General features: G+C 42.7%; 1 protein-coding gene across 3 annotated transcripts; it reads right to left on the bottom strand.

Moving 5' to 3' along the window:
* Window positions 1–8: 8 nt before the first annotated feature.
* Mtrf1 (mitochondrial translational release factor 1) lies at window positions 9–25,894 on the bottom strand. 3 transcript variants are annotated; one of them, NM_145960.4, is made up of 11 exons: window positions 25,623–25,887; window positions 23,860–23,967; window positions 21,812–22,237; window positions 20,743–20,834; window positions 17,001–17,082; window positions 16,706–16,813; window positions 11,845–12,017; window positions 10,555–10,672; window positions 7,645–7,781; window positions 4,373–4,471; window positions 9–262 (listed from the first exon to the last, which is right to left on the bottom strand). In NM_145960.4, exons 3-11 carry the CDS (start codon window positions 22,227–22,229, stop codon window positions 149–151), a joined length of 1,341 nt encoding a protein of 446 aa, NP_666072.3. In that variant the 5' UTR covers window positions 22,230–22,237; window positions 23,860–23,967; window positions 25,623–25,887; the 3' UTR covers window positions 9–148. The 3 variants fall into 3 exon arrangements, 2 of the variants coding, with proteins under 2 accessions (NP_666072.3, XP_017171428.1); XM_017315939.2 differs by having other exon boundaries at window positions 68–262; window positions 10,555–10,668; window positions 11,826–12,017; window positions 25,623–25,894; XR_003950832.1 differs by having other exon boundaries at window positions 113–262; window positions 10,555–10,668; window positions 25,623–25,894.
* Between the last annotated feature and the right edge of the window lie 2,097 nt (window positions 25,895–27,991).

The raw sequence follows: 27,991 nt of genomic DNA, 5'->3' as shown, positions 1-27,991 counted from the left end.
AACTCTATGCAAGAAATGTGAGTTTCTTTTATTAAAATGAGTTCTATAAAAACTCTGTAGGCACATCTATACTTTATGAATATTTATTAAGATTTCCACACCTTTTTTTTTCTTGATCAAAGTCCACTTCATTTATATAACAAATAATTTATTTCACTGATTGAAGGCTTTCATCCAAAAATTCGGAAATGGCCTCTTCATCTGCTGATTGAAGCAATCTCTCAATTAGCTGATCCAGGCACTTCTCACCACGTAAAAATTCCTGATTAAAAAGGGAGTTATTATGAAACTTGACTCTACAGTTTGGATCTCAGGTGTTTCCCAAAAACCCATGTGGTAAACATTAGGCCTTTTGGAAAGTGGTAGAAACCTAAATGAGGCAGGCCTGATGGAAGGTGTGTCTCCCAATGGAACTGAAGGATGCTAACGGACTCCTTTCCATTTTACCTCCAGGATAGCGGGTAATTGGCTTCCTCTAACACATGCTCCCACCTAGATGAACTGTGCGGTCATAGGCCCAAAACAGGGGGGCAGGTAGTCACGGTGTGGTGCTTTGAATGAGAATAGGCCCCACAGGCTCATAAATTTGAATGTTTGGTTCCCAGTTGGTAGATTTTTTAAGATTAGGAGGTGTGGCCTTGGTGGAGGAAGTATATCTCTAGGGATGGCCTTTGACGGTTCAAAAGCCTAAGCCAGACCTAGTTTTGTGTGTGCATGTGCACGCTCTCTCTCTCTCTCTCTTTCTCTGCACCTCATCTTGCACATAAGATGTAAGCTCTGAGCCATGAGCCATTGTTCCATCACCATGCCTGCCTGCTACCATGCTTTCCACTATTATGGTCCTGGATTTATCCTCAGAAACTGTAAGGAAGTCCCCAGGCAGATGCTTTTCTTTTATAAGTTGCCTTGGTCATGGTGTCCTCACAGGATTGGAACAGTGAGCAGCCGCACAGTCTGAAACCTTACGACTGTGAGATAAAGAAATCTCTTCTCTTTCCAGGTTGCTTTTCTCAAGTATCTGTTATGCTAATGGAGAACAGACTAACACCCCCATAATCAAACAGAGAGCAAACAATTGTCTGTTTCTTCATCGTTATCACTAACAACAAAGGTTTACTAATATTCTGGAATATTATTAACACATCTGCTACTATATGGAGAGCCCCAGGTTTTAGTACTCCTTTTTTCTTAAATAAAACATGAATCTAAAAGAGAAAACAGATTTCTACTTTAATTGCTTAAGTTATCATTCTACTTTGAAATGAAATTGATTGAAATAAAAATTGTATTTGAAATCAATACAATGAAATCTGTGACATTGATCTTTCCAATGACTCTGGAGATAAGACATAGATATCTGAATGAGCTTTTGAAACCCACCAACTGCTTGTCTTCGAGAACCTTTGCTGAGTGTTTTTGACACTAGTCTCTGTTAGCACACTATCTTTGAAAGGAAATGTTGCCTGTGACTTCTATCAGTCAAAAAAAGAGTGTGTCTGCCTGCTTAAAAAAACAAATAGTGTAACTAGTACACGAGAGGCCGAGGCAGGTGGATCTCTGAGTTCAAGGCTAGTCTGGTCTACAAAGCAAGTTGCACTCACTACACAGGAAAACCTGGGCTTGATTCTCAACACCCACAAGGTGACTCATCTGCAACTCCAGTTCCAATGCCCTCCACCTTTCTGGGTACCAAGCATGCACACAGTATGCATACATACATACATACATACATACATACATACAGGTAAAACATCCATACACATAAAATAAATCTAAAAATTCTAATTGGAAAGCCAAGGGCTGTGATATGGCCACGCATGCATGAAGACCTGAGTGTAAATCCTTAGGTAAAAGAAACCACACTCACTCACACTCACACACATACACACACACACACACACACACACACACACACATACACACACTAGGCCATGCATGCATGAAGACCTGAGTGTAAATCCTTAGGTAAAAGAAATCACAATCACTCACACTCACATACACACACACACACACACACACACTCACACACACACACACACTCACACACACAAACACACACACACAACCACAGAGCACACACATAACCACAGAGCAGGATGTGTGGTTAGACATAGGTAGATTTCCAAGGTGTCTAATCAATTGGTGAGCTCCTGGGACCTAGAAAAGACCTTGTCTCAAAAGGTGGACCTGAGGTAGACACCTAACTCTGACCTCTGGTTTCTATCCATGTGAACATACATGTAAACAGCCACACAAATATGTCCACGCACATGTGCGCATACAATAAGCAAAAAATAAAATAAAAAAAACCTCTGAAAGATGTAGAAATCTTGGATTTCCTTCCTATTTTGTTCCAAAAATAGGAAGGAAAAGCACAATGATTCGATCTTAGAATTCATATTTGGCTGGAGAGAGATGTGGCTCAGAAGTTAAGAGCACTGGCTGCTCTCCTAAGGAGAGTTCCTGAGTTCAATTCCCAGCAACCACATGGTGGCTCACAACCATCTTTAATGGGATCTGATGCCCTCTTCTGTCATGCAGACATACAAGCAGACAGAGGACTCATACATAAACAAAATTTAAAACGTTTCACACAACTAATCATGCTATGCGCCTGCTTATAAAAGTCAACATACTTGGAGCTGCAATTAGTATGGTACCGCCGCTTGGATTTCATTTTAGGAACTGACGTAAAAGGGATTCCACTCTTAACTGTAACCATAATACCTTTCAAGTTCGTTTGGATCACCCGGGGGGTTGTGGTTATATAAAGATTAAAGAGTTCATATAAAGATTCCAGGATTGAACTCTCAGAAGCTAACAAGCTAGTGTCAGAGTGAGACGAGTAAGCGGACAGCATAGACAAAGCGGACAGCATAGACAAATGCAGACAGTTAAAAAAAAAACTAAGGAGAAGGCAAAGGCCAGAAGGGCCTGCTAATAGGATGGTGGCAGCTGGAAAAGACTGAGTTGGGAAGGAGGCATTTCAACTGAGCCTTTAAAAGAAATGGGTATTCCTTGAGCAGAGGGCATTTCACATGACTGAATGTGAGGAGAGACGGAAAGATGAAGTACAAGTGAGAGCTGCGGCCGGGGCCACGTTCCAATCGTCAGCCTGGGTTACAGAGTGAGATACTGTCTCAAAGAAGGGCAACAGCGCCAGCTTCAGGGGATCTCTAAGACCCCTGGGTGGTCTCCAGGAGCCGAAGCGCTGGGGCACTGGGGCTGTTGCTGCTCCCTGGGACCGAGACTGCGCCTCGGGAATAAATGAGTGTGGACATTCACACGGTGACCGTGCACTCTTCTCCTTGTGCCCCTGACCTCTCCTTTGACTTTCCAAGCTGGGAAATGTGCCTTCTGACCTCTTCTCAGCAGTTCACAGACGTGGGCACAGCTCTCTCTCTAATTTAGAAATCTTGAGAGGCACTCCTTGGGGGCTACGGCTCGCTCAGCTGCCTGAGCCAAGCAAATCAATTGTTGTCAGGGTCACGATCATGCCCGGGTGCGGCTGCTCCATCAGGAATTATGTGGATGGAGTCAGAGGAAGCCAAAGTTTCTGAAAGGGGTGGAGAGCCGGGCAGAAGAGCCCCTACACGTTCACTTTCCTCCAGTCTACCCCTCTGTCGGCTGGCTGCCACTCTCCTGCCGAGGTCCTTACTCCTTCTCCAGTCTCTTCTGTAACATTTCTAAGTTACTCCCTCCTGTCAGTCTCTGCTATCTTTTCTTCTGACCTGGCCACGGTGTGTTTTTTACTTTTTGGTTTGGGACAGGCCTTGTTATCAGGCCGCCCTCAAATTCATGGTGATTCTCTTCCCTCAGCCTCGGAAGTGCTAAAAACACAACTGAAAAAAAATATGATGCTCTTGAAACAATATTGCTAAATATGTTTGCTTACTATTGTGTTTTATCTAAGGAAAGAGAAGTTAGACATTTGCTCCCTGCACCAGGTTGGTGGCTCTCCCTTGTAACCCAAGGAATCAGAACCTAAGGCAAGAGCTTTACTCTAAGTTCTGGGGCAGCCTGGGCTACAAGAGTAAGCCCCTATCTAAAACAAACACACACAAGAACAGCAGATGAACCCTTAAAAAGGCCTAGCCATTCCAGTAAGAAAGGATCAAAGGTGGGGAGGTGTGTGGAGGGAGCCATTCGTGAAGCAACCTGCAGCAACATTTAGGGCTAAGAGCAGCTTCTACCTGACTTATGTGTCTTGTGTGTGTGTGTGTCACGGCGCGTGTGTGATCACAAGACAACTTGCATTGGTTTCTCGCCTTCCATATTAAGAATGTGCTCCTAGTCAGTGAGCCATCTCTCCAGCCCCCTGGCTATATTCCTAATGAAGCAAAGGTACAGAAAGCAGAGTCAGTGCCATTACCTTAATGTCACGAACTTCATACGCTATCCTGTGGTCAGTGACTCTATCCTGGGTGAAATTATATGTCCGAATTCTCTCCGACTGGGCTCTTGTTCCCACCTGTCCCATAACAAAAAGAAATTTGTATTTTTAATTTTAAAATTAAAAATTATAACATTTATAAAATCTTAATAAATTGTTATACTTGATTTTCCTGCTTGAGGGGATTAAATATCTATTTTTTAAAAACCTTATATCCACAGACCAAGACAAGAACAGGTAGAAGAATATTTTAAGGCAGGTTTGGGTTGGGAAAGGAACTTTGCGGAGAGTGCATGCTAACCCAGCAAAGGCTCCATCCCCAGCCCACCACACAAACAACCAAACACCCCTTGAGAGTAGATCTGTGAAATAAGAATAAACGCCTCTTTGATGTTTCAAGTTCCTTTTGTTTCTAACATTTAAAATTCTTCCTGTCCTTCTTTTTTAGAGGTTTTCATTTTTAAAAATATACTGTGTCATCGTATAGCCTCATTCACAGCAACTCTCCAGTCTCAGCCTCCCAACTACAGGCACCACAGATGTGAGGCCCATGCCTGGCATGTTCCTTTTTCCTCCAGGTAGGAAACCCTGACATTCGGCAATTTCACAAACACTTCAGGGAGCTTCCGGTGCTAGGCTTGATGCAGACCACTGTGGGAGATAGCGCTCTCCGTCCAGTCGGTCGTCGGGATGGTCTGACTTTGCATTTCTACTGTCACCTTCACATACACTTCTACAAAACTACAGTTGTATGTTTCCACGTCCGTGAATGGCCTTGCTTCATCTTCCTAAGGCATTTTTCTGAGCTTACTGCTGTGGGTCCTTCTTGTCTGCTAAGAGCACGTGCTTAAACTCAGCATTCCAGGTCCCCCTTAGCCTTCCCAGCATTGCTTCTGAGAACCACGTGGACACTTACAAGGCCTCGTGTTAGATCACGCCAGTTTCTGTGTTACCTAGCTCATCTGAAGGGATGCCCTTCCCTACCATGTCTTTGCTGCCCTAGCCCAGTCACTGAAATATGTGCTCTGACTCCTTCAAACTTACAACTTGGAATCTTACCACATGCGATGGTTACTGGCATGCTTAGTCCACTCCTGCCCCTAACAATAGTCCCCACCCCCAGCACTCTCTCAATTGCTTCATTTTTAAGATTAAAGAAACACATTTTTGGATCTTTCCTTCCCTCTCCACCTTCCACAGCCCCAAACTCTCTTGTTCTTTCTCCATATCCTCATCACATAGCCCAGGTTGATCTGCAACTGGCCATCCTCTTGCCTCAGCTTCCCCAATATTGACTCATTTTCTTAAAGCCTGAGGGAAACAAATTTGACGTAGCCAAACATCTGATCAGGAGAATTTGAAAAGTTACAGATTTCTAAGCTCAGTCATGGACATAATGAACAAGGGACTGTGCGTGCTGAAACTCTCTCGGCGGCTGTCCCTTCTGCCAAGCTGGGTTTGGAAAGCATCATATTAGAACGCGCGTCTAGACCAGCTGGATCAGAATCCAGTCTGCAAAACTTTCTGGGTGACTAGGGAGCCAGGGCTGAATACTGGGCACTAGATAAAGACCGCTGTGTGACTGACTGATGAAAAAGTTTCCAAACAGTAGAAACTGCTACTAAACAGCTCACAGGCAAACAAGGTAGTCAGAGGTCTTTCTGACCACTCAAATGAGACCTAATACACAATCTATCCCTTCACTTCTATCGTAATGAGGGCAACGAAATCTAGAAAGACAAACAGGGAAAGGGTTCCTATCATGATGAATACAAGGATTAATATTTAAAAGATTGTTGTTGTTGTTGTTTTTCAAGACAGGTCTTCTCTGGGTAATAGTGTTGGCTGTCCTGGAACTCACTCTGTAGACCAGGCTGTCCTCGAACTCAGAAATCTGCCTGCCTCTGCCTCCAGAGTGCTGGGATTAAAGGCATGTGTCATCACAGTCTAATATATTTTATATATATAACATAGGTTTTTGAAATAGGGTCTCACTAGGTAGACAAGCCTTGGCCCAACTTCCTTGGCCTCCTGAGTGCTGGGATTAAAGATCTAAGCTACCGCATCCAGCTTTGCTTACTATATTTAATTCTATTGTTGAAGTCTCTAGCCCTGACCTGGTTCTCTGGCATTACTTCTTAGAAATAACTATAGTCATTTTGCTTCAGGCCTGCCAACCATCCCATATTGTTGATACAAAAACAAAGCAGACAAAGAAAATTGGTTCTGAGCAAGGTCAACCTGACCACATATCTGCTCTGCTAGAGGCTTGTTATATTTTGAGAGCTGCTCTCCTTAGAAAATTCCCCAGCTGCAGCCTTCACTCAAGGCCAAGCAAGATAGGGGTCAGGTTGAACCACTGTGTCTAAATTACTAAAGAAACATGGAAAAAAGACAGACCACCCTGCAGCCCACCCCATACCTGCATTTGAGCTCTTTGTGCTTTTCTGGGTTTTGCCTTTATAAGCTGGTCCTGAAAAATGTTCGGGTTGTAACTTCAGCTCCCAAAGTCTGAACTATGGTCCATCGGTCTTGGGGTGTGTGTTCAATAAACTATCCCTGTCTGATTGAGATCAGTGTTCGTGTGATTTGTGGGGTGACTCCTGGACCCCAACAACTATAAATATATATCGAGCAAAATTCAAGAAGTACCGAAGGGCAGGAAATGCAAAGGCAATCTCCCTCTTACTCCTCATCCGCAGTCTCCAGCAGCAATCTCGCTCCCTTCCTTCAGGAAGGCCATTTAAGTGTGATTCATACTGAGTTGTAATATAAACCTTTAAGTATCTAAAATCTTCAAATTTCAAGAGAAATATTTTGTCTTAAAACCAAATCTCCTGCCGGGCACAGTGGCTCACACCTTTAATCCCAGATCTTGGGAAGCAGAGTTCGAGGCCAGCCGAGTCTAGTTCCAGACCAGCCAGGGCTACGCAGAGAAAAATCTGTCAGGGAAAAAAAAAATCAAAACCAAACCAAACCAAACCAACCAATTTTAGTTTAAGGCAGTTAAAACATAAACACTGCAGGGAAATAAGTAGGGGATACTTCTGTTTATTCATTTACTCCTTTGGAAACTGGCATGACTGAATGCAATCAATAGCTCCTTAGGCTACATGCACTTAAATATTCCTTGCTTACCAAAACAGCACGTGCCCCCTGTTCTAAGACACTTCTATTCATGTGAGGACAAGCACTGTGTTTGTGCATAACAGGACTTTCCTACAGCATTGCAACTGCTCCACTTGTCTTACCTGCAGTTTTCTAGCATTCTGCTGCTGACACCTGTCTTTCTCGATTATCTGTTGGTAGAGTCTGGCTCTCAACACACGCAAAGCTATTTCTTTATTTTTCAGCTGTGATCGTTCTTGTTGGCACTCTACTACCAGTCCTGAAAGACAAGCAGAAGCCAACTGTCACCTATCATTTCCACGGGCCCAGTAAAGAAGAAAAGAGTGGCATTTTACTTAGTGTTTGTTTGTGTGTGAGGAGCCCTGGCTGGCCTTGAACTCACAGTCTGCCTCTGCCTCGGGAGTTCTGGAATTAAAGGCAAGGGGCACCATACCTAGCTGAAGACTATCATAAGGTGAAAGATTAATCAGGGAATTTGACAAAAGACAAGCAACCGTTTAGATTTAGCACAATTTAGAAGTTGTTGGTTGGTGTACTGGCTAGTTTTGTGTCAACTTGACACAGCTGGAGTTATCACAGAGAAAGGAGCTTCAGTTGAGGAAATGCCTCCATGAGATCCAACTGTAAGGCATTTTCTCAATTAGTGATCAAGGGGGAAAGGCCCCTTGTGGGTGGGACCATCTCTGGGCTGGTAGCCTTGGTTCTATAAGAAAGCAGGCTGAGCAAGCCAGGGGAGGCAAGCCAGTAAAGAACATCCCTCTATGGCCTCTGCATCAGCTCCTGCTCCCTGACCTGCTTGAGTTCCAGTCCTGACTTCCTTTGGTGATGAACAGCAGTATGGAAGTGTAAGCCAAATAAGCCCTTTCCTCCCCAACTTGCCTCTTGGTCATGATGTTTGTGCAGGAATAGAAACCCTGACTAAGACAGTTGGAAATAGCTCTAGGTGCCTACTTAGATTCTGGCGTCTGAATGAGATAGTTCACCATTTTCTTTTCTTTTCTCAGGGTACTCACTACATAGTCTTATCTGACCCAGGCTCACTATGTATACTAGGCTGGCCTATAACCCACAGAGAGCTGCCTGCCTCTGCCTCCCAACTAAGTGAGGGGTTAAAAATGTGTGTCCATGGGGCTGGAGAGATGGCTCAGTGGTTAAGAGCACTGATTGCTCTTCCAGAGGTCCTGAGTTCAATTCCCAGGAACCACATGGTGGCTCACAACCATCTGTAATGGGATCTGATGCCCTCTTCTGGTGTGTCTGAAGACAGCTACAGTGTACTCATATAAATAAATAAATAAATAAACAAATAAAACTTTAAAAAAAATCTCTGAGCATCTCCTCTCTGATTTTTGCTCATCCAGGTATTTTCTCAAGAACAATCTGCTACCATCCTCTATGGAGTGCTGACCCAACCTTGGTCCTACACAGGGAGCATGTGACCTTTCCTCTTTCAGTCACAAATACACAAAAGGAGAGCTGATGTTGACAGTACGCCTTTTTGTAAGTCTGGGGATGTAGCTCAGTAACAGAGCACCTGCCAAGCTAGCAGGAGCGAAGCCTGGGCATCCATCCTCAGCTGTAGCCATTTTGTTCTGTGCCTGCCAGCTATTTCACATTATTGCTGTAACATGCCTGCCAGTCACTGCCACATAGGAGTGACTTGGCTCAAGGACATGCTGACCAAACACCCTATTTTGTTCTATTTGTTCTGTATAAGGTTTGCTAATCTTAAGAAACCTCACAGAGCTTTACATAGAAACCATCAAATCAAAGGTCAAGTGTATCAGTTAATGCTACTCAGTTGATCCTAGCGGTGGCAGAGCTCCTTGCTACCCACCCCAATGTTCTGGGTTCCTGAATGAAAGATGCATACACACAGCCTTTATATTATGTGCCTGAAACAGCTCAATGGCTGGACCACTTCCTAACCTCCACATGGCCAATCCATTCCCCTCCAATATTCCTGAGCTATTATAAGTAATAACTATATTCCATCTTTGCTGCCTTCTTGGAGCGTGCTCCCCTGGCTCCTGCATGGCTGCAATGCTCTCTGTCCGCACCTCTCAGGTGTAGTGTTTCTCCTCTCCTGTCCCAGCATGGAGGATCATTCTCGTCTTTCCTCAGTCCCTTGTCCAGGAATCCTAAAAGTCCTGCCTCTGTCTCCGTGCCCAGCCACTGGCCGCCAGCAACTTTATTTACCAATCAAAACCAACCGGGGGCAGGGTTCCCTCAGTGTCTTACGTGTAGACGTGCAGATTCTTGTGCAATTTTGGAGACCCAGATTAACATAATACAAGCAACATTAGACCAAACCCACAACAGTCAGTATGAACTGTGAGGCCTAAAATGGCTTGAGTCAGAGCTGACCACTGGGCATCCCTTTCCACACCTACGTATGAGCTCTCGATGGTTTTTGTGGATGATACTGAAGAATGTTATTAATAAGCCAAACATTTATGATTATACTCCCCTTGGAGCTGGACTGGAAGACCACTCCTGGAACCACAGTGGTCTGTCCAGTACATCCAAGCATCTTTCCTGCACAGATAGGCTTACCACCCGCATCCTTCAAAAGGGGAACTGTTTCCAAACAGAAGGAGAACCCAGACACCACTGGCACATCAGATCCACAGTGCCATTGCCATCTGTAAAAGCTTTGTGCAAAGAACTGCAAACTACCACAGGACCATACCCTCTGAGTGTTAGCTAGTTAGAAAGCTGTGGATGTTTGAATGAGAATGGCCCCCACCAACTCAGATATTTGAATGCTGGGTCCTCAGTGGGCGGGACTGTTTGGAAAGGATTAGGAGGTGTGGCCTGATCCGGGAGGCTTGTGACTGGGGGTGGGCTTGAGCATTTCAAAGCCCACACCATTCAGTTAGCTCTCTCTGCCTTGTGCTTGTAGATCAAGAAGCAAGCTGTCAGCCACTGCTCGCAGCACCATCCCTGCCACAGTGGTCATGGACTCGAACCCTCTGGAACCGTGAGCCCCAGATCAAACGTTTCCTTTTATAAGCCGAAGCCTTGCTCACCCGTGGGAATGTGGACAAGCCTCACGGCACTGTCGGTGGTGTTAACATGCTGCCCCCCTGCTCCTCTGGCTCGAAATGTGTCTACTCGCAGATCCTTGGGATCCACTTTCACATCTACCTAGGGCAAAGAAAATAGAGCGTGAGTAATTCACAAGGCCACAGACACTTTAGTCTGAGATTTTTCAAATAAACTAAACTATTTAAGTAAACCATGAATTAAAAAAAAATTAAAAATAAAATACCAAAGAATCTACTTCTACGCACACCCCACCCTCAGCTGAGTCAGGGTTTCTTTGTATGATTCTGGCTGTCCAGGACCTCACTCTATAAGTCAGGCTGGTCTCAAACTCAAAGAACCCAAAGATCCACCTGCCTCTGCCTCCAGAGTGCTGGGATTAAAGGCCTGTGCTTCCACCACCCAGCTAAATAAACAGCCAATTTCAATAAGATACTATTTTATTTTGGGGGAGCAATGAGGCTTGAACTTAGGGCAGTATGCATGCTACTTTTGAATTTCACCCCACTTACAGGATGCAGTTTGTGAGCATGGACTTAGAGTGGTATGAGATCAATGAATTACGAAATCTTTGAAGAGTTTCACCATTGATTATCTCATTGATTATCTAGACCAGGAAGATGTCTATAATGCACATTATTGATTCCCATTGTCACCAGATCCCCTGTTAGAAACTCACTAAGACACGTGAGACACGTGAGCTGCTCCACATTCTCCTATTCTTGACCACAGTGAGACAGGGTGACTTTCTACCTTCTTGTTTCAGCTCTCACCCAGACAAGCACAGGATGGACAGGGTGGGAGGGGCACGGCAGTGTAGGACGAAGGAGCTTTGACTTGGGGTTAGCTATACAGTACAGCAGCCTAAGGCTAATCACTTCTTCTGAGGCTTGTTTTTTCTCTTATAAGGCAAAGAAAAAAATCTAGCAGGTGGGTTGTTTTTGAGATTTAAGACGATAATCTACATGAGCCATGTATATGCATATGAATGGGTGAATTCTGAGCTACTGAGTAAATCCTTAACCACTGCTCCTAAGGCTAAGTGGTCTCTCGCCCTCTCCCCCTCTCCCTCCCCCTCCCCACTGTGTGTGCATTTATTGGTAGGTCATATTTTAACTCCTTGAGTTTTATTTGAAAAGGGAATCTGGGGCTGGAGAGATAGCTCAGAAGTTAAGGGCACTGGCTGCTCTTCCCAATGCCCTTTTCTGGAATGCAGATGTACATGCAGACAGAACAAACAAATAAATAAACTAACCCTGTCCTGGGGAAGTTACCTCATCTGGCTGTGGAAGGACAATCACTGACATTGTTCCCGTGTGAATGCGCTGCATCCGTGATGACAGGCCCACCTCCGGGATGCGCTGAACTCGATGGATTCCGCCTTCATACTTCAAATGCTTATAAACACTGTCACCGGAAATCCGGGCAGCTGCATGATGTAGTCCACCTAGGGAAAAAGACTCAGAAATACTAGTGCAATCTACTTTGAAAAATAACTAGCCTTAATCTAAGGCCTGTCTGTCAGTTATAGGACATGACATGAAAACCAAAAACATATAAACGATATTATCCCAATATTGAATATAATAATATGTAAAATAAAACAAGTCAAGAATAGTACTTATGGTCATCTCTGGGGAGGTGTGTAATAGTGCATTTTATGTTTTACTTCTTGTACTATTTATTTATTTAGAGATAAGGTCCTGCTATGTAGTCCAGGCTGGCCTTGAACTCACAATTCTGTTTCAACCTCTTGAATGCTGGGATTTGAGATACAGCTGTAGGTAACATCTGGCTTGTTCTTTTTGGATTCTAACTTTTCTACAAAGAAATTTTACTTTATAATGATAAGAAAAATACCATTTAAGAAAAAAGGAATACTGGGACATTTTCTGCATTGAATTATCTGTAAATTTTTAGGCAAATACATGCCGTGCATCAGAAAAGGCTCAATAACACAATTTCATACTTTTGAATATCGTTTAGCCTTTCTGAGTTTCAAGAACTAAAAGTTAATTCTTATCTGTGGTGTGGAAAGATTGTTAAATACACACACACACACAAAATCTTAGTGGTTAGGCTTTAGCTTTTTATCTAATAGTCTTTTACAAACATTCTTGTGATATGAGAAGTTATACAGTAGCCAATGAGATGGCTCAGCAGAAAAAGGCCCTTCCCACCAAGCCTGATGACCTAAATTCTAAGCTCTGAAAGTTGTCCTCTGACTGCTACATGGGCCCCCTAATGCGCCCCTCCTCCCAGTAAATGACTAAGTAAACTCAAGGGAGGTAAACCACTCCATGGATATGCAGAGATTCAAATGTGTAATTCAGTAACTGCCTGACCCCCCTACCCTACCACGTTCCTCCCCCCAGGTCCCTTTCAGTCACAATCCTTCCCCTTTCCCATGAGGGTCCTAGTCTAAGTTCTGTTGCTGTGATAAGACACTCTGAAAGAAAAACAGCTTAGGGAAAAAGGGTTCATGTTAGCTCGTAACTCCACATCACAGTCCATCATCGCAGAGAAGTTTAGGTAGGAACTTGAAGTAGCTGATTATATCTACAGTCAAGCAGAGAGAGAATTGAACACATACATGCCCACCGTTCAGCTGGATTTCTCCGTCGTTCTACAGTCCAAGGCCTAAGAACTAGGGGAGGGTGCTACCCACCTTCAAGCTGGGTCTTCCAACATCAGCTAAGGCACTCAAGATAATCACCTACACACAAGCCTATAGGCCGGTCTAGTCTAGACAGTCCCTCATTGAGACTTTCTTACTAGATGATCCTAGGATGCATCAGGTTGACACACTCAGCAATACAGTGAGTCGGCACATGGTCGCAGTCACCTTTACTACCTTCTTTGTCATAGCTGTATTTGCCTGAAAGTCCTCCTTACACGCCACAGAGTAGATGTTTCTGTTTAAAAGCAGTTAACAGCTCAGTTGCAAAGCTTTGCCACGCAAAAGGTCTTCAGTTCACCGTCCATCCCTCCCAGCCCCAGGGGATATGTCCTTTGAGTCTCTTAATCCGCAGGTTCTTCACTCAATTCTCCAATTCCTATACATTATTGAGGAACTACTGGGAAGTTGACCTACAGAAGTCCCAGTAGTAGTCGGGTTTTGCTGACTGCATACTCGTGTGTGTGTGTGTGTGTGTGTGTGTGTATTATTTTTATTTTTTGAATTGTATGTACAGTGGTATTTTGTCTGCATGTATTTTTGTGTGTCAGATCCCCTGGAACTGGATCCAGTTACAGACAGTTGTGAGCTGCTATGTGGGTGTTAGGAATTGAACCCAGGTCTTCTGGAAGAACAGCCAGTGCCCTTAACTGCTACGCTATCTTTCCAGCCCGACTGCATACTCTTGCTGCAAGCCAACCTGTTTGGTGCTGAGATTTGGCAGTGGGTTCCAGAGACTAGATCAAACATCAGCCTGAGCCCTTGGCAAGATTACAGGAAACATGTGATGTCTGATATCTCTCTCTTAATAGTAAGACGGGGTCACTGGTCTGACCCAGTTGGTATATGCACTTGCTGTCAAGCCCGAAGATCTGAGTTGAGTCCCTGGGACCCACATGGTATAAGGAGAGAACTGACTTGCACGTTGTCCTCTGGCCCGCACATGCTCAGTACAGCACACATCCACCCCCTCTGCAAACACAAGGTCCTGACAGCTTCTTATTAAGTTCAATGCATTAGTAAGGGTTATAAAACAGTCTTATTGATTCCTTTTTTTAAACTCATCAATTAAAATAGATTATTTATAAAGATACATCTGACAGGTCTGGTGGCACATGCCTTTAACCCCAACACTTGGGAGGCAGAGGCAGGTGGATTTCTGAGTCAAAGGTCAACCTAGTCTATATAGGGAGTTCCAGGCCAGCCAAAGCTACATAGTATGACCTTATTTTAAAAAATAAAGAATAACAACAATAACAAAAACATAAACAAAAGATACATCTATCTTTCCCTGTCTACACCTTGATTAGTCACTGGCACAGTCACACAGGAAAGGCTAAGTGCTTGATTGGCTCCTTTACTAGTCTTGCCAAGATAAGAGTACTTTAAAAAATTACAATGAGGGCTGGAGAGATGGTTCAGTGGTTAAGAGCACTGCCTGTTCTCCCAGAGGTCCTGAGTTCAATTCCCAGCAACCACATGGTGGCTCACAACCATCTGTAATGGGATCTGATGCCCTCTTCTGGTGTGCAGGTGCTCTAGCATTCATATATATAAAATGAATAAATCTTATAAAAAATTACAATGAATTAGGTCCCTTTAACCATCTGAAAGTAATCAATTATTTTTAAACAATCAATAATGTATGTATAGAGAGTGATCATGCAAAGAGACTGATGTAGAGGTCAGAGGACCCCTTCCTGCAGTAGGTTCTCTCTAACTACCTCAGGCCTCCAGGCCTGTGCAGCCATGGACTTAACCAGATGAAGAAGCTGTTTTGCATTAGTAGACAGATCTAAAAAATGAAATGTTTGCATTTCATGCATTAACGTCATACTATAAAAAATACCCAGGAACTAAAACAGAGTGAAGCCACGACATTTAAATTTCCTATCTCAACTTTACACTTTTTAAAATTATTCCCCTTGCCAGGAGTGGTAGCACACACGTTTAATCCCAGCACTCCAGAGGCACAGACAATTCAATCTTTGTGAATTTGAGGCCAGCCTGGTCTACATAGTGAGTTCTAGGATAGGCAGGGCTATATAGTGAGAACTTAAAAAATAAAAATAAAAGAAAGAAGGAAGGAAGGATGGACGGAAGGAAGGAAGGAAGGAAGGAAAGAAAGAAAGAAAGAAAGAAAGAAAGAAAGAAAGAAAGAAAGAAAGAAAGAGGGGGGGAAGGAAGGAAGGAAGGAAGGTAGGTAGGAAGGAAGGAAGGAAGGAAGGAAGGAAGGAAGGAAGGAAGGAAGGAAGGAAGAAAGAAAGAAGGAAAGAAAGAAAGAAAGAAAGAAAGAAAGAAAGAAAGAAAGAAAGAAAGAAAGAGAGAAAGAAAGAAAATTCAAACATTTGAATTTATATAAACTGGAGAATCCTACAACTTTCCTGTATAAATTAATAGAGGCAGTATCAGGCTGACTGAGTTTCAATCAAATCCCTTTCTTCCTAGCTATAATAAGCAGTTAGCTAGCTTACATAACTCGCCCATGCTTTGGTTCCTTTATTTGTAAACCACCACTATCCCTACCACCACCATCTTTGTCTATGGCACTACACAGATAAAAGAGGAGCTTTTCATTCTGATTATCTGACCAGTGCATATAAAGAAGTATGGCACGTTTTTCAGTTTGTCCACTTATCAAGAGACTTTTGCAGGGGGAAACAGAAGCATACTTAGAGCAATAAATACAATGTTGACACTGAGCTGAGAAACTGAGATCATCCACTGGCCACCTGGACCAATGTGCCAGCAACTGGAAGGAAAGGCTAACAAAGATCCCTGCTACCTACATTTCAAAAGATGGCTGAAGAGCTGATATCCCCTAGGGAAAGGTAGTAAAGGTCTACCGCTGTCCTGGCCAGTCGGTACCAACCACAGTTTACTAATGCCACATGCTGGGTTCCCTCTGCGGTCTACCTAACTAATCCTTTTACCCCACTTTGATTTTCTAGTTTATCATTAATTGCCCCTCTGTCTATCACAGTGTAGGACTGTGTTACCCAGCAGACAGAACTTATAGGTCATCTTCTGATTGTATTTTACTAGTACTATTACTTTTAAAATTTAAAAAGCTTACATGTATGGGTGTTTTGCTTGTATGTCTGTCTGTACACTGCATGCATGCCTGGTGCCCTCAGAGGCCAGAAGAGGCCTGGGACTGGAGTTACAGATGGCTTTGAGGTGTGACTCTCCATTAGGTGCTGACAGTTGAGCCTGATCCTCCAGAAGAGTGACTATTGCCCTTAACCAGTGACCCATCTCGCCAGCCCCTGCTATAAGATTGGGTTTTTGTTTTGGTTTTTGTACACTTTTCAGGTTTTAATTTTTTTTATTATTTATCCTCTATTTATTGAGACAGGATCTCACTTTGTAGCTCTGCCTAAGCTAGAATTGAATCTACAGAGACCAGACTAGCCTCAAACTCAGAGCTTTGTCTGCCTCTGCCTCCATATGCTTACCATAATCGGCTGGTGTATAATTCAGCAGCTCAAATTTCCAGTGCTTATAGTATGAATAATTCTGGTACATATCAAATATTTCCCGGGTAAACTGTTGGCAGATATCACCTATAAGAGAATACACAAACTATTCAGTAAGCACAAATGTTAATGAGCACCATCCTTAGGCGTGAGCACCCAGGAAATGGGCATGTCCTAAAATAAACACACGCAGCGGGCTTCTCAAGGGACAGCGACGTCAACTCAGGGTAAAACTCAGTTTCCAAAACTCTTTTACAGTACATGGCTCTCTGACCTCCAGTAGTTCTTCCAGATGTCACTTCTAGAATAACGTCACTCCAATCATACTTCTCCTTAGGCACTAAACGCTCCAAAAGCTGGAAGAGAAGGAAAATACAGTTGCTGGTGTGTTTATTTTCCTTGGTATATTATTACTTGAAATTAAACCAAAACCCTTAAAACAGTTTTTTTTTTAAAGTCAGTAATTAAGAAAACCATGTAATATCCCCCAAAGAGGTAAGCCTTAAAACCATGTCCTAAGAAATCTAATTAGATGGTCAGTTCACATGACAAGGAAGTTATTTATCTGAGCATTTTCTGCAATATTATCACATTATCTTAATTTTCTAAAATGAAGTTAATTATGATCAAAGTCCTGACTTCCATTCAACTTTGTTCAGATTTTGCCTCTTAAATAAGATCAGCTCTACACAGTGGCATCTTTCATCTGATGAATGAAGCAAGTCTTTGAAATTCTTCATTTGCTCCAAATGACTTTTGACATATAATTATAGACCCTTCATTGCTATAAATGATGGTCAGCCCCAGAAATGAACCCACACACCTATGGTCACTTGATCTTTGACAAGGGAGCTAAAACCATCTAGTGGAAGAAAGACAGCATTTTCAACAAATGGTGCTGGCAAAACCGGTTGTTATCATGTAGAAGAATGCGAATTGATCAATTCCTATCTCCTTGTACTAAGGTCAAATCTAAGTGGATCAAGGAACTCCACATAAAACCAGAGACAGTGAAACTTATAGAGGAGAAAGTGGGGAAAAGCCTCGAAGATATGGGCACAGGGAAAAAATTCCTGAATAGAACAGCAATGGCTTGTGCTGTAAGATCGAGAATTGACAAATGGGACCTCATGAAACTGCAAAGCTTCTGTAAGGCAAAGGACACCATCAATAAGACAAAAAGGCCACCAACAGACTAGGAAAGGATCTTTACCTATCCTAAATCAGATAGGGGACTAGTATCTAATATATATAAAGAACTGAAGAAGGTGGACTCCAGAAAATCAGATAACCCCATTAAAAAATGGGGCTCAGAGCTAAACAAAGAATTCTCACCTGAGGAATACCAAATGGCTGAGAAGCACCTGAAAAAATGTTCAGCATCCTTAATCTTCAGGGAAATGCAAATCAAAACAACCCTGAGATTCCTCCTCACACCAGTCAGAATGGCTAAGATCAAAAATTCAGGTGACAGCAGATGCTGGTGAGGATGTGAAGAAAGAGGAACACTCCCCCATTGCTGGTGGGATTGCAAGCTTGTACAACCACTCTGGAAATCAGTCTGGCGGTTCCTCAGAAAATTGGACATAGTACTACCGGAGGATCCCGCAATACCTCTCCTGGGCATATATCCAGAAGATGTTCCAACTGGTAAGAAAGGCACATGCTCCACTATGTTCATAGCAGCCTTATTTATAATAGCCAGAAGCTGGAAAGAACCCAGATGTCCCTCAACAGAGGAATTGATACAAAAAAATGTGGTACATTTACACAATGGAGTACTACTCAGCTATTAAAAAGAATGAATTTATGAAATTCCTAGGCAAATGGATTGACCTGGAGGGCATCATCCTGAGTGAGGTAACCCAATCACAAAAGAACTCACATGATATGTACTCACTGATAAGTGGATAGTAGCCCAGAAACTTAGAATACCCAAGATACAAGATACAAAGCACATGAAACTCAAGAAGGATGAAGACCAAAGTGTGGATACTTTGCCCCTTCTTAGAATTGGGAACAAAACACCCATGGAAGGAGTTACAGAGACAAAGTTTGGAGCTGAGACAAAAGGATGGACCATCTAGGGACTACCATATCCGGGGATCCATCCCATAATCAGCCGCCAAACGCAGACACCATTGTATACACTAGCAAGATTTTGCTGAAAGGACCCAGATATAGTTGTCTCTTGTGAGACTATGCCGGGGCCTGGCAAACACAGAAGTGGATGCTCATAGTCAGCTATTGGATGGATCACAGGGCGCCCATGGAGGATCTAGAGAAAGTATCCAAGGAGCTAAAGGGATCTGCAACCCTATAGGTGGAACAACAATATTAACTAACCAGTACCCCAGAGCTTGTGTCTCTAGCTGCATATGTATCAGAAGATGGCCTAGTCGGCCATCAGTGGAAAGAGAGGCCCATTGGTCGTGCAAACTTTATATGCCTCAGTACAGGGGAACACCAGGGCCAAGAAGTGGGAGTGGGTGGGTAGGGGAGTGGGGGGGGGAGGGTATGGGGGACTTTTGGGATAGCATTGGAAATGTAAATGAGGAAAATACCCAAAAAAAAAAAATTAAAAAAAAAAGACCATGAAAAAAAAATGATGGTTAGCACTTATACCATACGTTGCATTCTTGGTGGGGTCATTCTGTCTAAAGACTATGTCAAGGGGACTCAAAGTAAGATTCAAATAGCTTCTCTCATGTGCAGAAAAAAAAAGGGTGGGTGGTTTCTAGGTTCCTAATAAAGTTTTCCTCTTAGGAAGAATAGGAAACAACCTCCCGATCACTAAAAGGTCTTCCAAATCAAACTAAATACAGACATGTTCCGCCGACCCTCCTCTCTCCTGCCACTTCTCTGAAACACTGCAGTTGGCAGGAGGCGGGAGAGAAAGCTGGAGTAAGTGTCGTGTAGGTTTTGCCTTTGGTGCGCTAGGTGACATCTCTATTCATCCTTCTAAGTCCTCAAAAGCTCCTCCTTAAATCCCACAGTAAGAAAGCTGAAGAGACAGTGATGGTCACAACAGAAAGAAACATGGTACACAGTGAGTGCTATGGTCTTCAGCGTCTTTAAAAAGAAGCCACCTACTGAACTAAAAGAGATGGTTAGTGTGGAATTGCCCTTCCATACCCAGATTGCCAGCTAAAGCTGACATCCTACCATGAAGCCCGAGAGTCCCCAGCATGCCGAAGACTCTTTAGTTCTAATTAAAGACCTGCAGGGACCAGCTGCCTCAACCCTCGGGATTCATCCCATCATATTCAGCACGCACGCTTTCAATCTAATACAATCACCATGAACTACCAGTCCCTTCTCACTCTTAAAATCATCTGACTTGTCCTCATGGTGACTATATTTTCTTTTAAAGTTTTACTCTTTTTTTGAGACAGGGTTTCTCTGTGTAGCCCTGGTTGTCCTGGAACTCACTCTGTAGACCAGGCTGGCCTCGAACTCAGAAATCTGCCTGCCTCTGCCCTCCAAGTACTGCAAGTACTGGGATTAAAGGCGTGCGCCACCAGTGCCCCGCTAAACTTTTACTCATTTATTTTTATTTGTGTGTGGTGGTCCTCACTGCATACACACACACACACACACACACACACACACACACACCATGGGGAGGTCAGAGGACAACTGAAAGGAACTAGTTCTCTCCTGTCGCCTCGAGTGATGCATCAGAACTCAGGTTGTAGGACAGGCGTGTATAGCATCACCTCTATCAGGGAGCCATCTCCCTGGTCCCCTAACTTTCCTTACTACAGGGTCATGTCTGCTTGTCTACCAAGTCAATAGATTCAGCTATGGTTTTTCCTTCCTCTGGAGTCCCACTCGTTGACATCTCAATTTCTCTTCCAATTATCCTTCAACAAAGTGTACTAAGGATAGCTTAATTACTTGTTGTGATAAAAGAACTGTCGGGGCAGTTATCTTGAACATCAAAGCATATTCTAGGAAGAATCCTAGTCCTTCATGTTAGCACTATTGAGATCAGTCTCCTGCCTGGAACATACCTCACTATACAGTCTGTGGATCTTCTGATCAATGATTTGCCTTTCTTCTGACACAAGTTCTTGCAACTGCTTTTCATCTTGTTTATTTAGACCTAAAATCAGCAACAGGGATAATAGTTAATTCTTTAAAATTCTTACAGACAAAGTATTAAGTAACTACCTCATTGATGTCTACAAAGTTTTTAGTTTAAGACAGTCTCACTGTGCAGTCCAGGCTAGCCTTGACCTCCTTGCCTTCCGGTCTCCATCTCCTAAGGCCCTGTCAGTGGGGGGACCTGAGAATGCTGTAGTTGGTGGAGAAACAAGTGGTGAGAGGTGAGAAGGAAGCCCTGTTCAGGCTTCCTTCTCCAATTTAGCCAGGATGGCTCCAACTCCTGGAGTCCACCACCAGGCCAGTGTATTTTAGACATAATTAAGTACAGTACCACTCTGGAAAAAAGTTTCCTGGCTACAGTTATCCCCATCCTATGTACACAATAAAGCTTCAGGTGTGACTACATTGATGTGGTCTCTACCAGGAAGATGGGTTCTATTGCTTAAGGGTCTAGGATCTGGTGTGGTCTCTGACTGAGATAGCATGGAGGTCACCAGGCTGTAAAGTGCAGGTGACACATATACTCTCTCCCTTGGATGGAAGAGGAACCATCATTTCTGTTTTCCTGTATGCAGAACAACAGCACTCAGTAAATTAAAACCTAGGATAATATCAAGTCTCCTAGACTCTAAACCTCTAGGTAAGGACCATGAAGAGCCTGGACTCTTAGCAGACCCTTAGTAACTGAAACTCGAGTGAATGTATAGTCCTCTTCTTACCAGCTTATTATCTGTAGGCTTTTTAAAAAGACAAGAGTTCACCGGGTGGTGGTGGTGCACGCCTTTAATCCCAGCACTTGGGAGGCAGAGGCAAGCGAATTTTTGAGTTCGAGGCCAACCTGGTCTACAAAGTGAGTTCAGCCAGGGCTATACAGAAAAACCTTGTCTCGAAAAAAACAAAACAAACAAACAAAAAGACAGAGTTCAAAGTTTAATCAATTCCACACTTATATACACACACACACCCTTTACCTACTTTTACACAATGACTCTAATTCTTCAATGGCTTGTTCGGCCTCCTGAATTTCTTGGTAAACAGCCGCAAGTGGTGCCAACTGAGCATGCCTTCTGTGTAAGGCCCTTCGGTCTCCTTCATTCTCAGAGATACCCTGCAGACACTGGTCAAGGGTTTGGTACTCTTTATTCAGGTCTTCCATATACTTCTGTAGGGCTTTGTGTTTCCAAAGCTTCCTTGTGCCTTGATGACAGCAGCCCCTGGACCAACTCTTGTTTAAGAGCTGATAGAGAACATGAGTCTTCTTTTGTCTAAAATTCCACGGCCTTGTATCAAGGCTTATCTGTCGGAACTGCTGACAAGAAAGGAAGACATGTCTCTGGGGGCACGCACGGAGAAATGGATTCCGAAAAAGCCAAATACACAGGTGATGACTCATCTCAGTAGCTGTAATGTAAGATAAAACAGTTGAGAAAAGCAATTCTAAAGATATATGGAGTTTCAGAGAAACCTTTAGTTCACAGCCTCATTTAGCTCCAATGATGGTCAATAACTCAGAGATACACACACACACACACACACACACACACACACAGAGTGAGAGATATACATATATGTGCATATATATGTGTGTATATATATGTGTGTGTATGTATATATACATATACATATATACATACATACATACATACACACACATATTTATATATATATCTATATATAATTTATTGACTTAGAGACAGAGTCCCATTATTTATCTCTGGCTACCCTAGAACTCACTCTGTAGACCAAGATGGCCATGAACACACAGATCTGCTTCTGCTTCCCAAATGGTGGAATTAAGGGGTAGTGCCACCAGAAAATCCTCAAAACCTCTAAATAATAGTATATTAAAACAAGTAAGGGACTGGCAAAATAGCCCAGAGAATCAAATTACCTACAGGTAATTCTGACATCATGAAGCTCAATCCCTGGGATTTGTTGCTGTCATCATCCTGTTTGTTTGTTTGCTTCTTTCTCCCTTTCTCTTCCTTCCTTCCTTCCTTTATTTTTGAGACAGGATTTCACTGTGTAGCCCTGGGTATCCTGGAACTCACTCTGTAGATCAGGCTAGCCTCAAACTCAAAGAGATCCTCCTGTCTCTCCTTACACGTGCTGGGATTAAAGGTGAGCACCACCGCCTGGCTAATACAATTGATATAAAGAAAACTGATCCTTGAAAGCTGTCTACCTGCACACCCCCACATGCACACAAAATAATTTTGTCGTAAAAAAGCACTTTATATATACAACTAAGACAAGTGTGTAGGAGTATAACTAACAAATACAACAGTAGAATGGGTTAAGGCAGTTCTAACTTTGAGTATACAAATATACACTTAAAAGCTTAAAAACTCTAATCCCAGCACTTGGGAGGTAGAGGCAGGCAGATATCTGTGAGTTGAAGGCCACCCTGGTCTACAAAGCAAGTTCAGGGCAGCCAGAGCTTAGACAGCGAAACCTGTCTCGGAAAACAAACAAACAAGCAAGCAAACAGCAATAAAATAATAATGTATCTTTAGGTGGTTCATAGTCATATATTTATGAAGTCCAAGGAAAATATTAACATTTCATCTGCTATCTAGTTTAATTGACAAAAGTGTCTTCCTATGTAGCTCAGGCTGACTTCAAACTGGAGGCCTCCTGCTTCAGCCTTCCAAATGCTGAATCACAAATGTACATCAACATGTCTGGATAAATTTAAATCAGCAATTTTATTGTATTTATTAACTTATTTTTTAAATTATTATTATTATTACTATTATTATAGAGAGTGTGAGAAACACGGTGTATATTGTGTGTCTCTGTGTGTGCATGAGAGAGAGAGTGAGAGAGAGAGAAAGAGAGAAGAGAGAGAGAGAAGAGAGAAGAGAGAGAGAGAGAGAGAGAGAGAGGAGAGAGAGAGAGAGAGATTGATTAGGGATTGTCACCTGGCCTTACATATGCTAAGCAAGCACTTTGTTTTGTTTATTTCAGGGCATTCAGAAGCCACAAACAGTTAGGTAACTTCATCATAAGTATTCACTCACTGGCTGCAGGCAGAGTTTGTATCATAACAGCTTGTCTGTTCCAAGATCAGCACTTCTCATTCTCCACCTTGGGATCACTTCTTGAGGATGCTTCTCTTTTAGCCGAATCTAAAGGAAGAGATCTCAGATATTAAAAGACCAACTTAACACACCAGGAGGATCTGGTAGTGAGAAAATAAAAAGGTCAATGATGATATTTTAAAACTGGAAAAAAAAAAACCAAACAGATTACAAAACAGTATAATCTCTGTTGTTGTTGTTGTTGTTGTTGTTTAAAAACTATGCTGTATGGGAAAAAGCAGATAAATATGCTGTCTTAGTTACTATTCTATTGCTATGAGGAGACACCATGACCAAGGCAACTTACAAAAAGAAGCAGTTAACTGAGGGCTTGCTCTCAGTTTTAGGTTTGTCCGTGGACATCATGGTGGTGAGTGTGGTAACAGGCAGACAGGCTTGGTGCTGGGAACAGTAGCTGAGAGCTCACCTCTGATCTCTAAGTTGCAGGCAGAGACCTGGCCTGGCATGTGCTCTTGAAACCTCAAAGCCACTCTTGTGGTACATGTCCTCCAACAAGGCCACATCTCCTAATCCTCCCCAAACAGTTCCACTAACTGGGAACTAAACACTCAAATATACGAGCCTATGGTCTCATTCAAACCATCACACATATTTTAAAAGAAGACAAAAGAAATCCATCCAAATGGCACTTGCTGCTCTTGCAGAGGACCAAGGCCAACACCTGCACAGTGGGTCACAAATTGTCCCTAACTCCAGTTCCAGGAGACTGATCTGACACACCCTCTCCTTGCTTCCTGGGCATCAAGCATACATATGATATACATACACACACACATACATACATACATACATGCAGTTAGTTACCCACACACATACAAAAATATTTTTTTAAAAAATGACAGATTAGGTGAAATTGGGTATGCACAATAATTATCTGTTCTTCCTTCAGATAAGGGCAAGATAGGGAAAATGTTTTTCCTCCTGATATTAAAACTGGAAATAAGGGTCAAAATTTAGCAGAATGGCTTGGGGATGTAGTTCAGTGGCCCAACATGCTCAAGGCCTATCTGTGGTTTGATCCTTAGCACAACAAATTACCAGAAGCAGCCTTTATTATAACTGCTGTTTGTTGCTGTGCCTGGCAACACATTCATATATAAGCTCCTTTGGTCTTGCTAAATCCAACTTAGCATTACCATTTTAAAAACTAAATATTCAGGAGATTCAGCATATACTGGGTTCTATTAATAAATTTCACAAAAATCAACAGCTGAAATTTGGACTGTGAAAGAATTCACGAATGCCCAGCAGCCACAGATTTAATACTCCAGAAGTGCATCTTTATATCTAACCTTGAGTACATCAGGAGTATTCGTTTGACGGTGGAAAGAAGAAAAGGATGGAAGATTTTAGTAATGCTCTGGCTAAAATTTCCAGTTTAGGAGTAGCTGTGGAATGAGTAACTACCTAAACCTAGAAAGAGCAAGGCTTCAACATCACCCCCACAACCCGGTATTACTCGACATTTTAAAAGCAATTCTCGGTTTCTGGTGTGTTAAAAGTGACAGTAAACGGGCACCAGGCGTAGAATGTGAAAATCATGTTGTGTAAGTCAGTATTATGGATTCTATACGGAAGTAACACCAGTGGGCAGTAGGAATTTTTTTTAAAGCCCTCTTACGGCCAAGAAAGAATTGTGAATATCTAAGTAAAAGAAGAAAATTGACGTTCTCGTTTCTTACTGATAACTGAGCCTCCTGTGCACCGCAACATTTCAGCTCAAGGTACTGCAAGCATGATCAGTCCCAGGCTACTGCTTCCGGGTTACGGTTTGTTCCTGGCTCCTCCTCCACTTTGCAGAGAAATGGTCCTTAGGTGTCCGTAACGGTAAACAAGAATGAAATGACGAAGCGGGTAGGATACTGCTCTGGAAGGACCACGCGTGGAACGGATTTGGAGCTGACTCCTGGAAGCTGCGACGTCCAAAGTGGATCGCCCTCTCCTAGTGCCCTAACCAAGGAATCCTGGGAGTTGTAGTTTACCCTTCCCCAGGCTTTCTTGTTTCCCACCCTAAGACCCTTTACTCCATCTTTCTCCCTAAATTTAGGGTTTTCAGATACTTATAAACCTAGAAGCGAACCTTTTCCCTAATTTACACATCAAATTCTACAGTATGTGATAGGCGAAATCTCAAGAATTTCTTTACGTGTTACCAACCCTTGAAGCAGTAGTTTCTAAGTTACTGATTTGTTTTGTTTCAGAGTGCAGGAGGTTAAGGCTAGAGACTCATGCACGCTAAGACAAGAGCTCTATCATTGAGCTATATCCACAGACTTGGGGGTTTGTTTTTTAAATGGAACCTCCCTCCCCCCAATCATTAACAATTTTAGCGGGGCGTGGGGGCACACACCTTTAATCCCAGCACTTGGGAGGCAGAGGCAGGCGAATTTCAGAGTTCGAGGCCAGCCTGGTCTACAAAGTGAGTTCCAGGACAGCCAGGGCTATACAGAGAAACCCTGTCCCAAAAAAAAACAAACAAAAACAAACAAAACAAAACAAAACAAAAACCCAAACAAACAAAAACAATTTTAGGAGATTCTGAATTGTTAATTGTTACACTTTTAGCCAGTATTGTTTAAAACATTGACTGAAAAAAACTATAGGGGCTCGCGAAATGGCTCAGTGGTTAAGAGCGCCGACTGCTCTTCCGAAGGTCCGGAGTTCAAGTCCCAGCAACCACATGGTGGTTCACAACCATCCGTAAGGAAATCTGATGCCCTCTTCTGGAGTGTCTGAAGACGGCTACAGTGTACTTACATATAATAAATAAATAAAACTTTAAAAAGAAAAAAAAAAAGAACAATGACAAAGAGAGCTATAAATTTGTATTTAAAAAAAAATCATAACAGGACCCCAAAATAGATAACTATATCTATGAATTAGAATTTTTAAAGATAGTGTTGTTTACGTGTGTGTTTAGAGACACAAGACCCTATCTCAAAAACAAACACAAATAGGGAGGGGTGAGTAAAAATGGTGGAAAGAGAGAAAAAGATAGAAACCAACATACAACAAAATAATATTTAACATTTACTAGTATGCACTTCAAGGTAGTTACTTCTGCCTACTATATACTAGTCACTAGTTTGAATGCTTTAAACCTATTAGTTCATATAGTTCCATAATACTCTTTTTCTTTTTTCGAGACAGGGTTTCTCTGTGTAGCCCTGGCTGTCCTGGAACTCACTTTGTAGACCAGGCTGACCTCAAACGCAGAAATCTGCCTGTCCCTGCCTCCCAAGTGCTGGGATTAAAGGCATGTACCACCACGCCCGGCTCTATAATGATCTTAAAAACCCATTTGCAGAAGAGAAAACTAAAGCATAATGCATCTAAGGAGGCAAGCATGATGGCTCACACCTGAAATCCGACCACACAGGAGCTGAGATAGGAGGCTAGTGGCCATCTTGGGCTACAGAGTACCAGACCTACCTGGGCAATGGTGAGTTCCTGTCTCTAAAGACTCAAGCCCACTTGAATACATAAAAAACTTAAGAATTCCTGCCAGGAATTGTGAGGCAGGTCACATTTGAGAAGTAGAGGCAGGAGACTCAGAAGTCTATATAGTTAGCTTAAGGCCACTACAAAATGTGTCTCTCAAAAAAACAAAATTAGGGGCTGGAGACATGGCTCACATGTTGAGAGCACTTACTGGTCTTCCAGGGGACCTGAGTTCAGTTCCCAGGACCCGCAGTAGGTCGTTTACAACGGCATCTAAGCCCAGCTCCAGAGGATCCAATGTCTTGTGCCTCCATAAGCATCCATACACACATGCACACATCCACACAGACACACACACACAATTCAAAAATAATAAAAATATTAATTTTAGTGTGTTTGCACACTCAAATGGAAGTCAGAGAAAAACCTGTGAGAGTCAGTTAGAAAAATTGCCATACAAAACAGACATGTAAGCAGAAAGTAGCCACCTATAAGCTAACAGGCAAAACTCACCTTGTTGTTTAAGATGAGGACTTCCTGGTCTCCAAACCACGAGGAATTTGAACCACCAGCCTATGGTATTTTGTTATGAAAGCTTGACTAGACTGAT

This window comes from Mus musculus, chromosome 14, assembly GCF_000001635.26.
Source record: "Mus musculus strain C57BL/6J chromosome 14, GRCm38.p6 C57BL/6J".
In the NCBI taxonomy this organism is placed as follows: Eukaryota; Metazoa; Chordata; class Mammalia; order Rodentia; family Muridae; genus Mus; species Mus musculus.
Note: the sequence above shows the minus strand (reverse complement) of the source record. Positions and strands in the feature narration are given on the sequence as shown.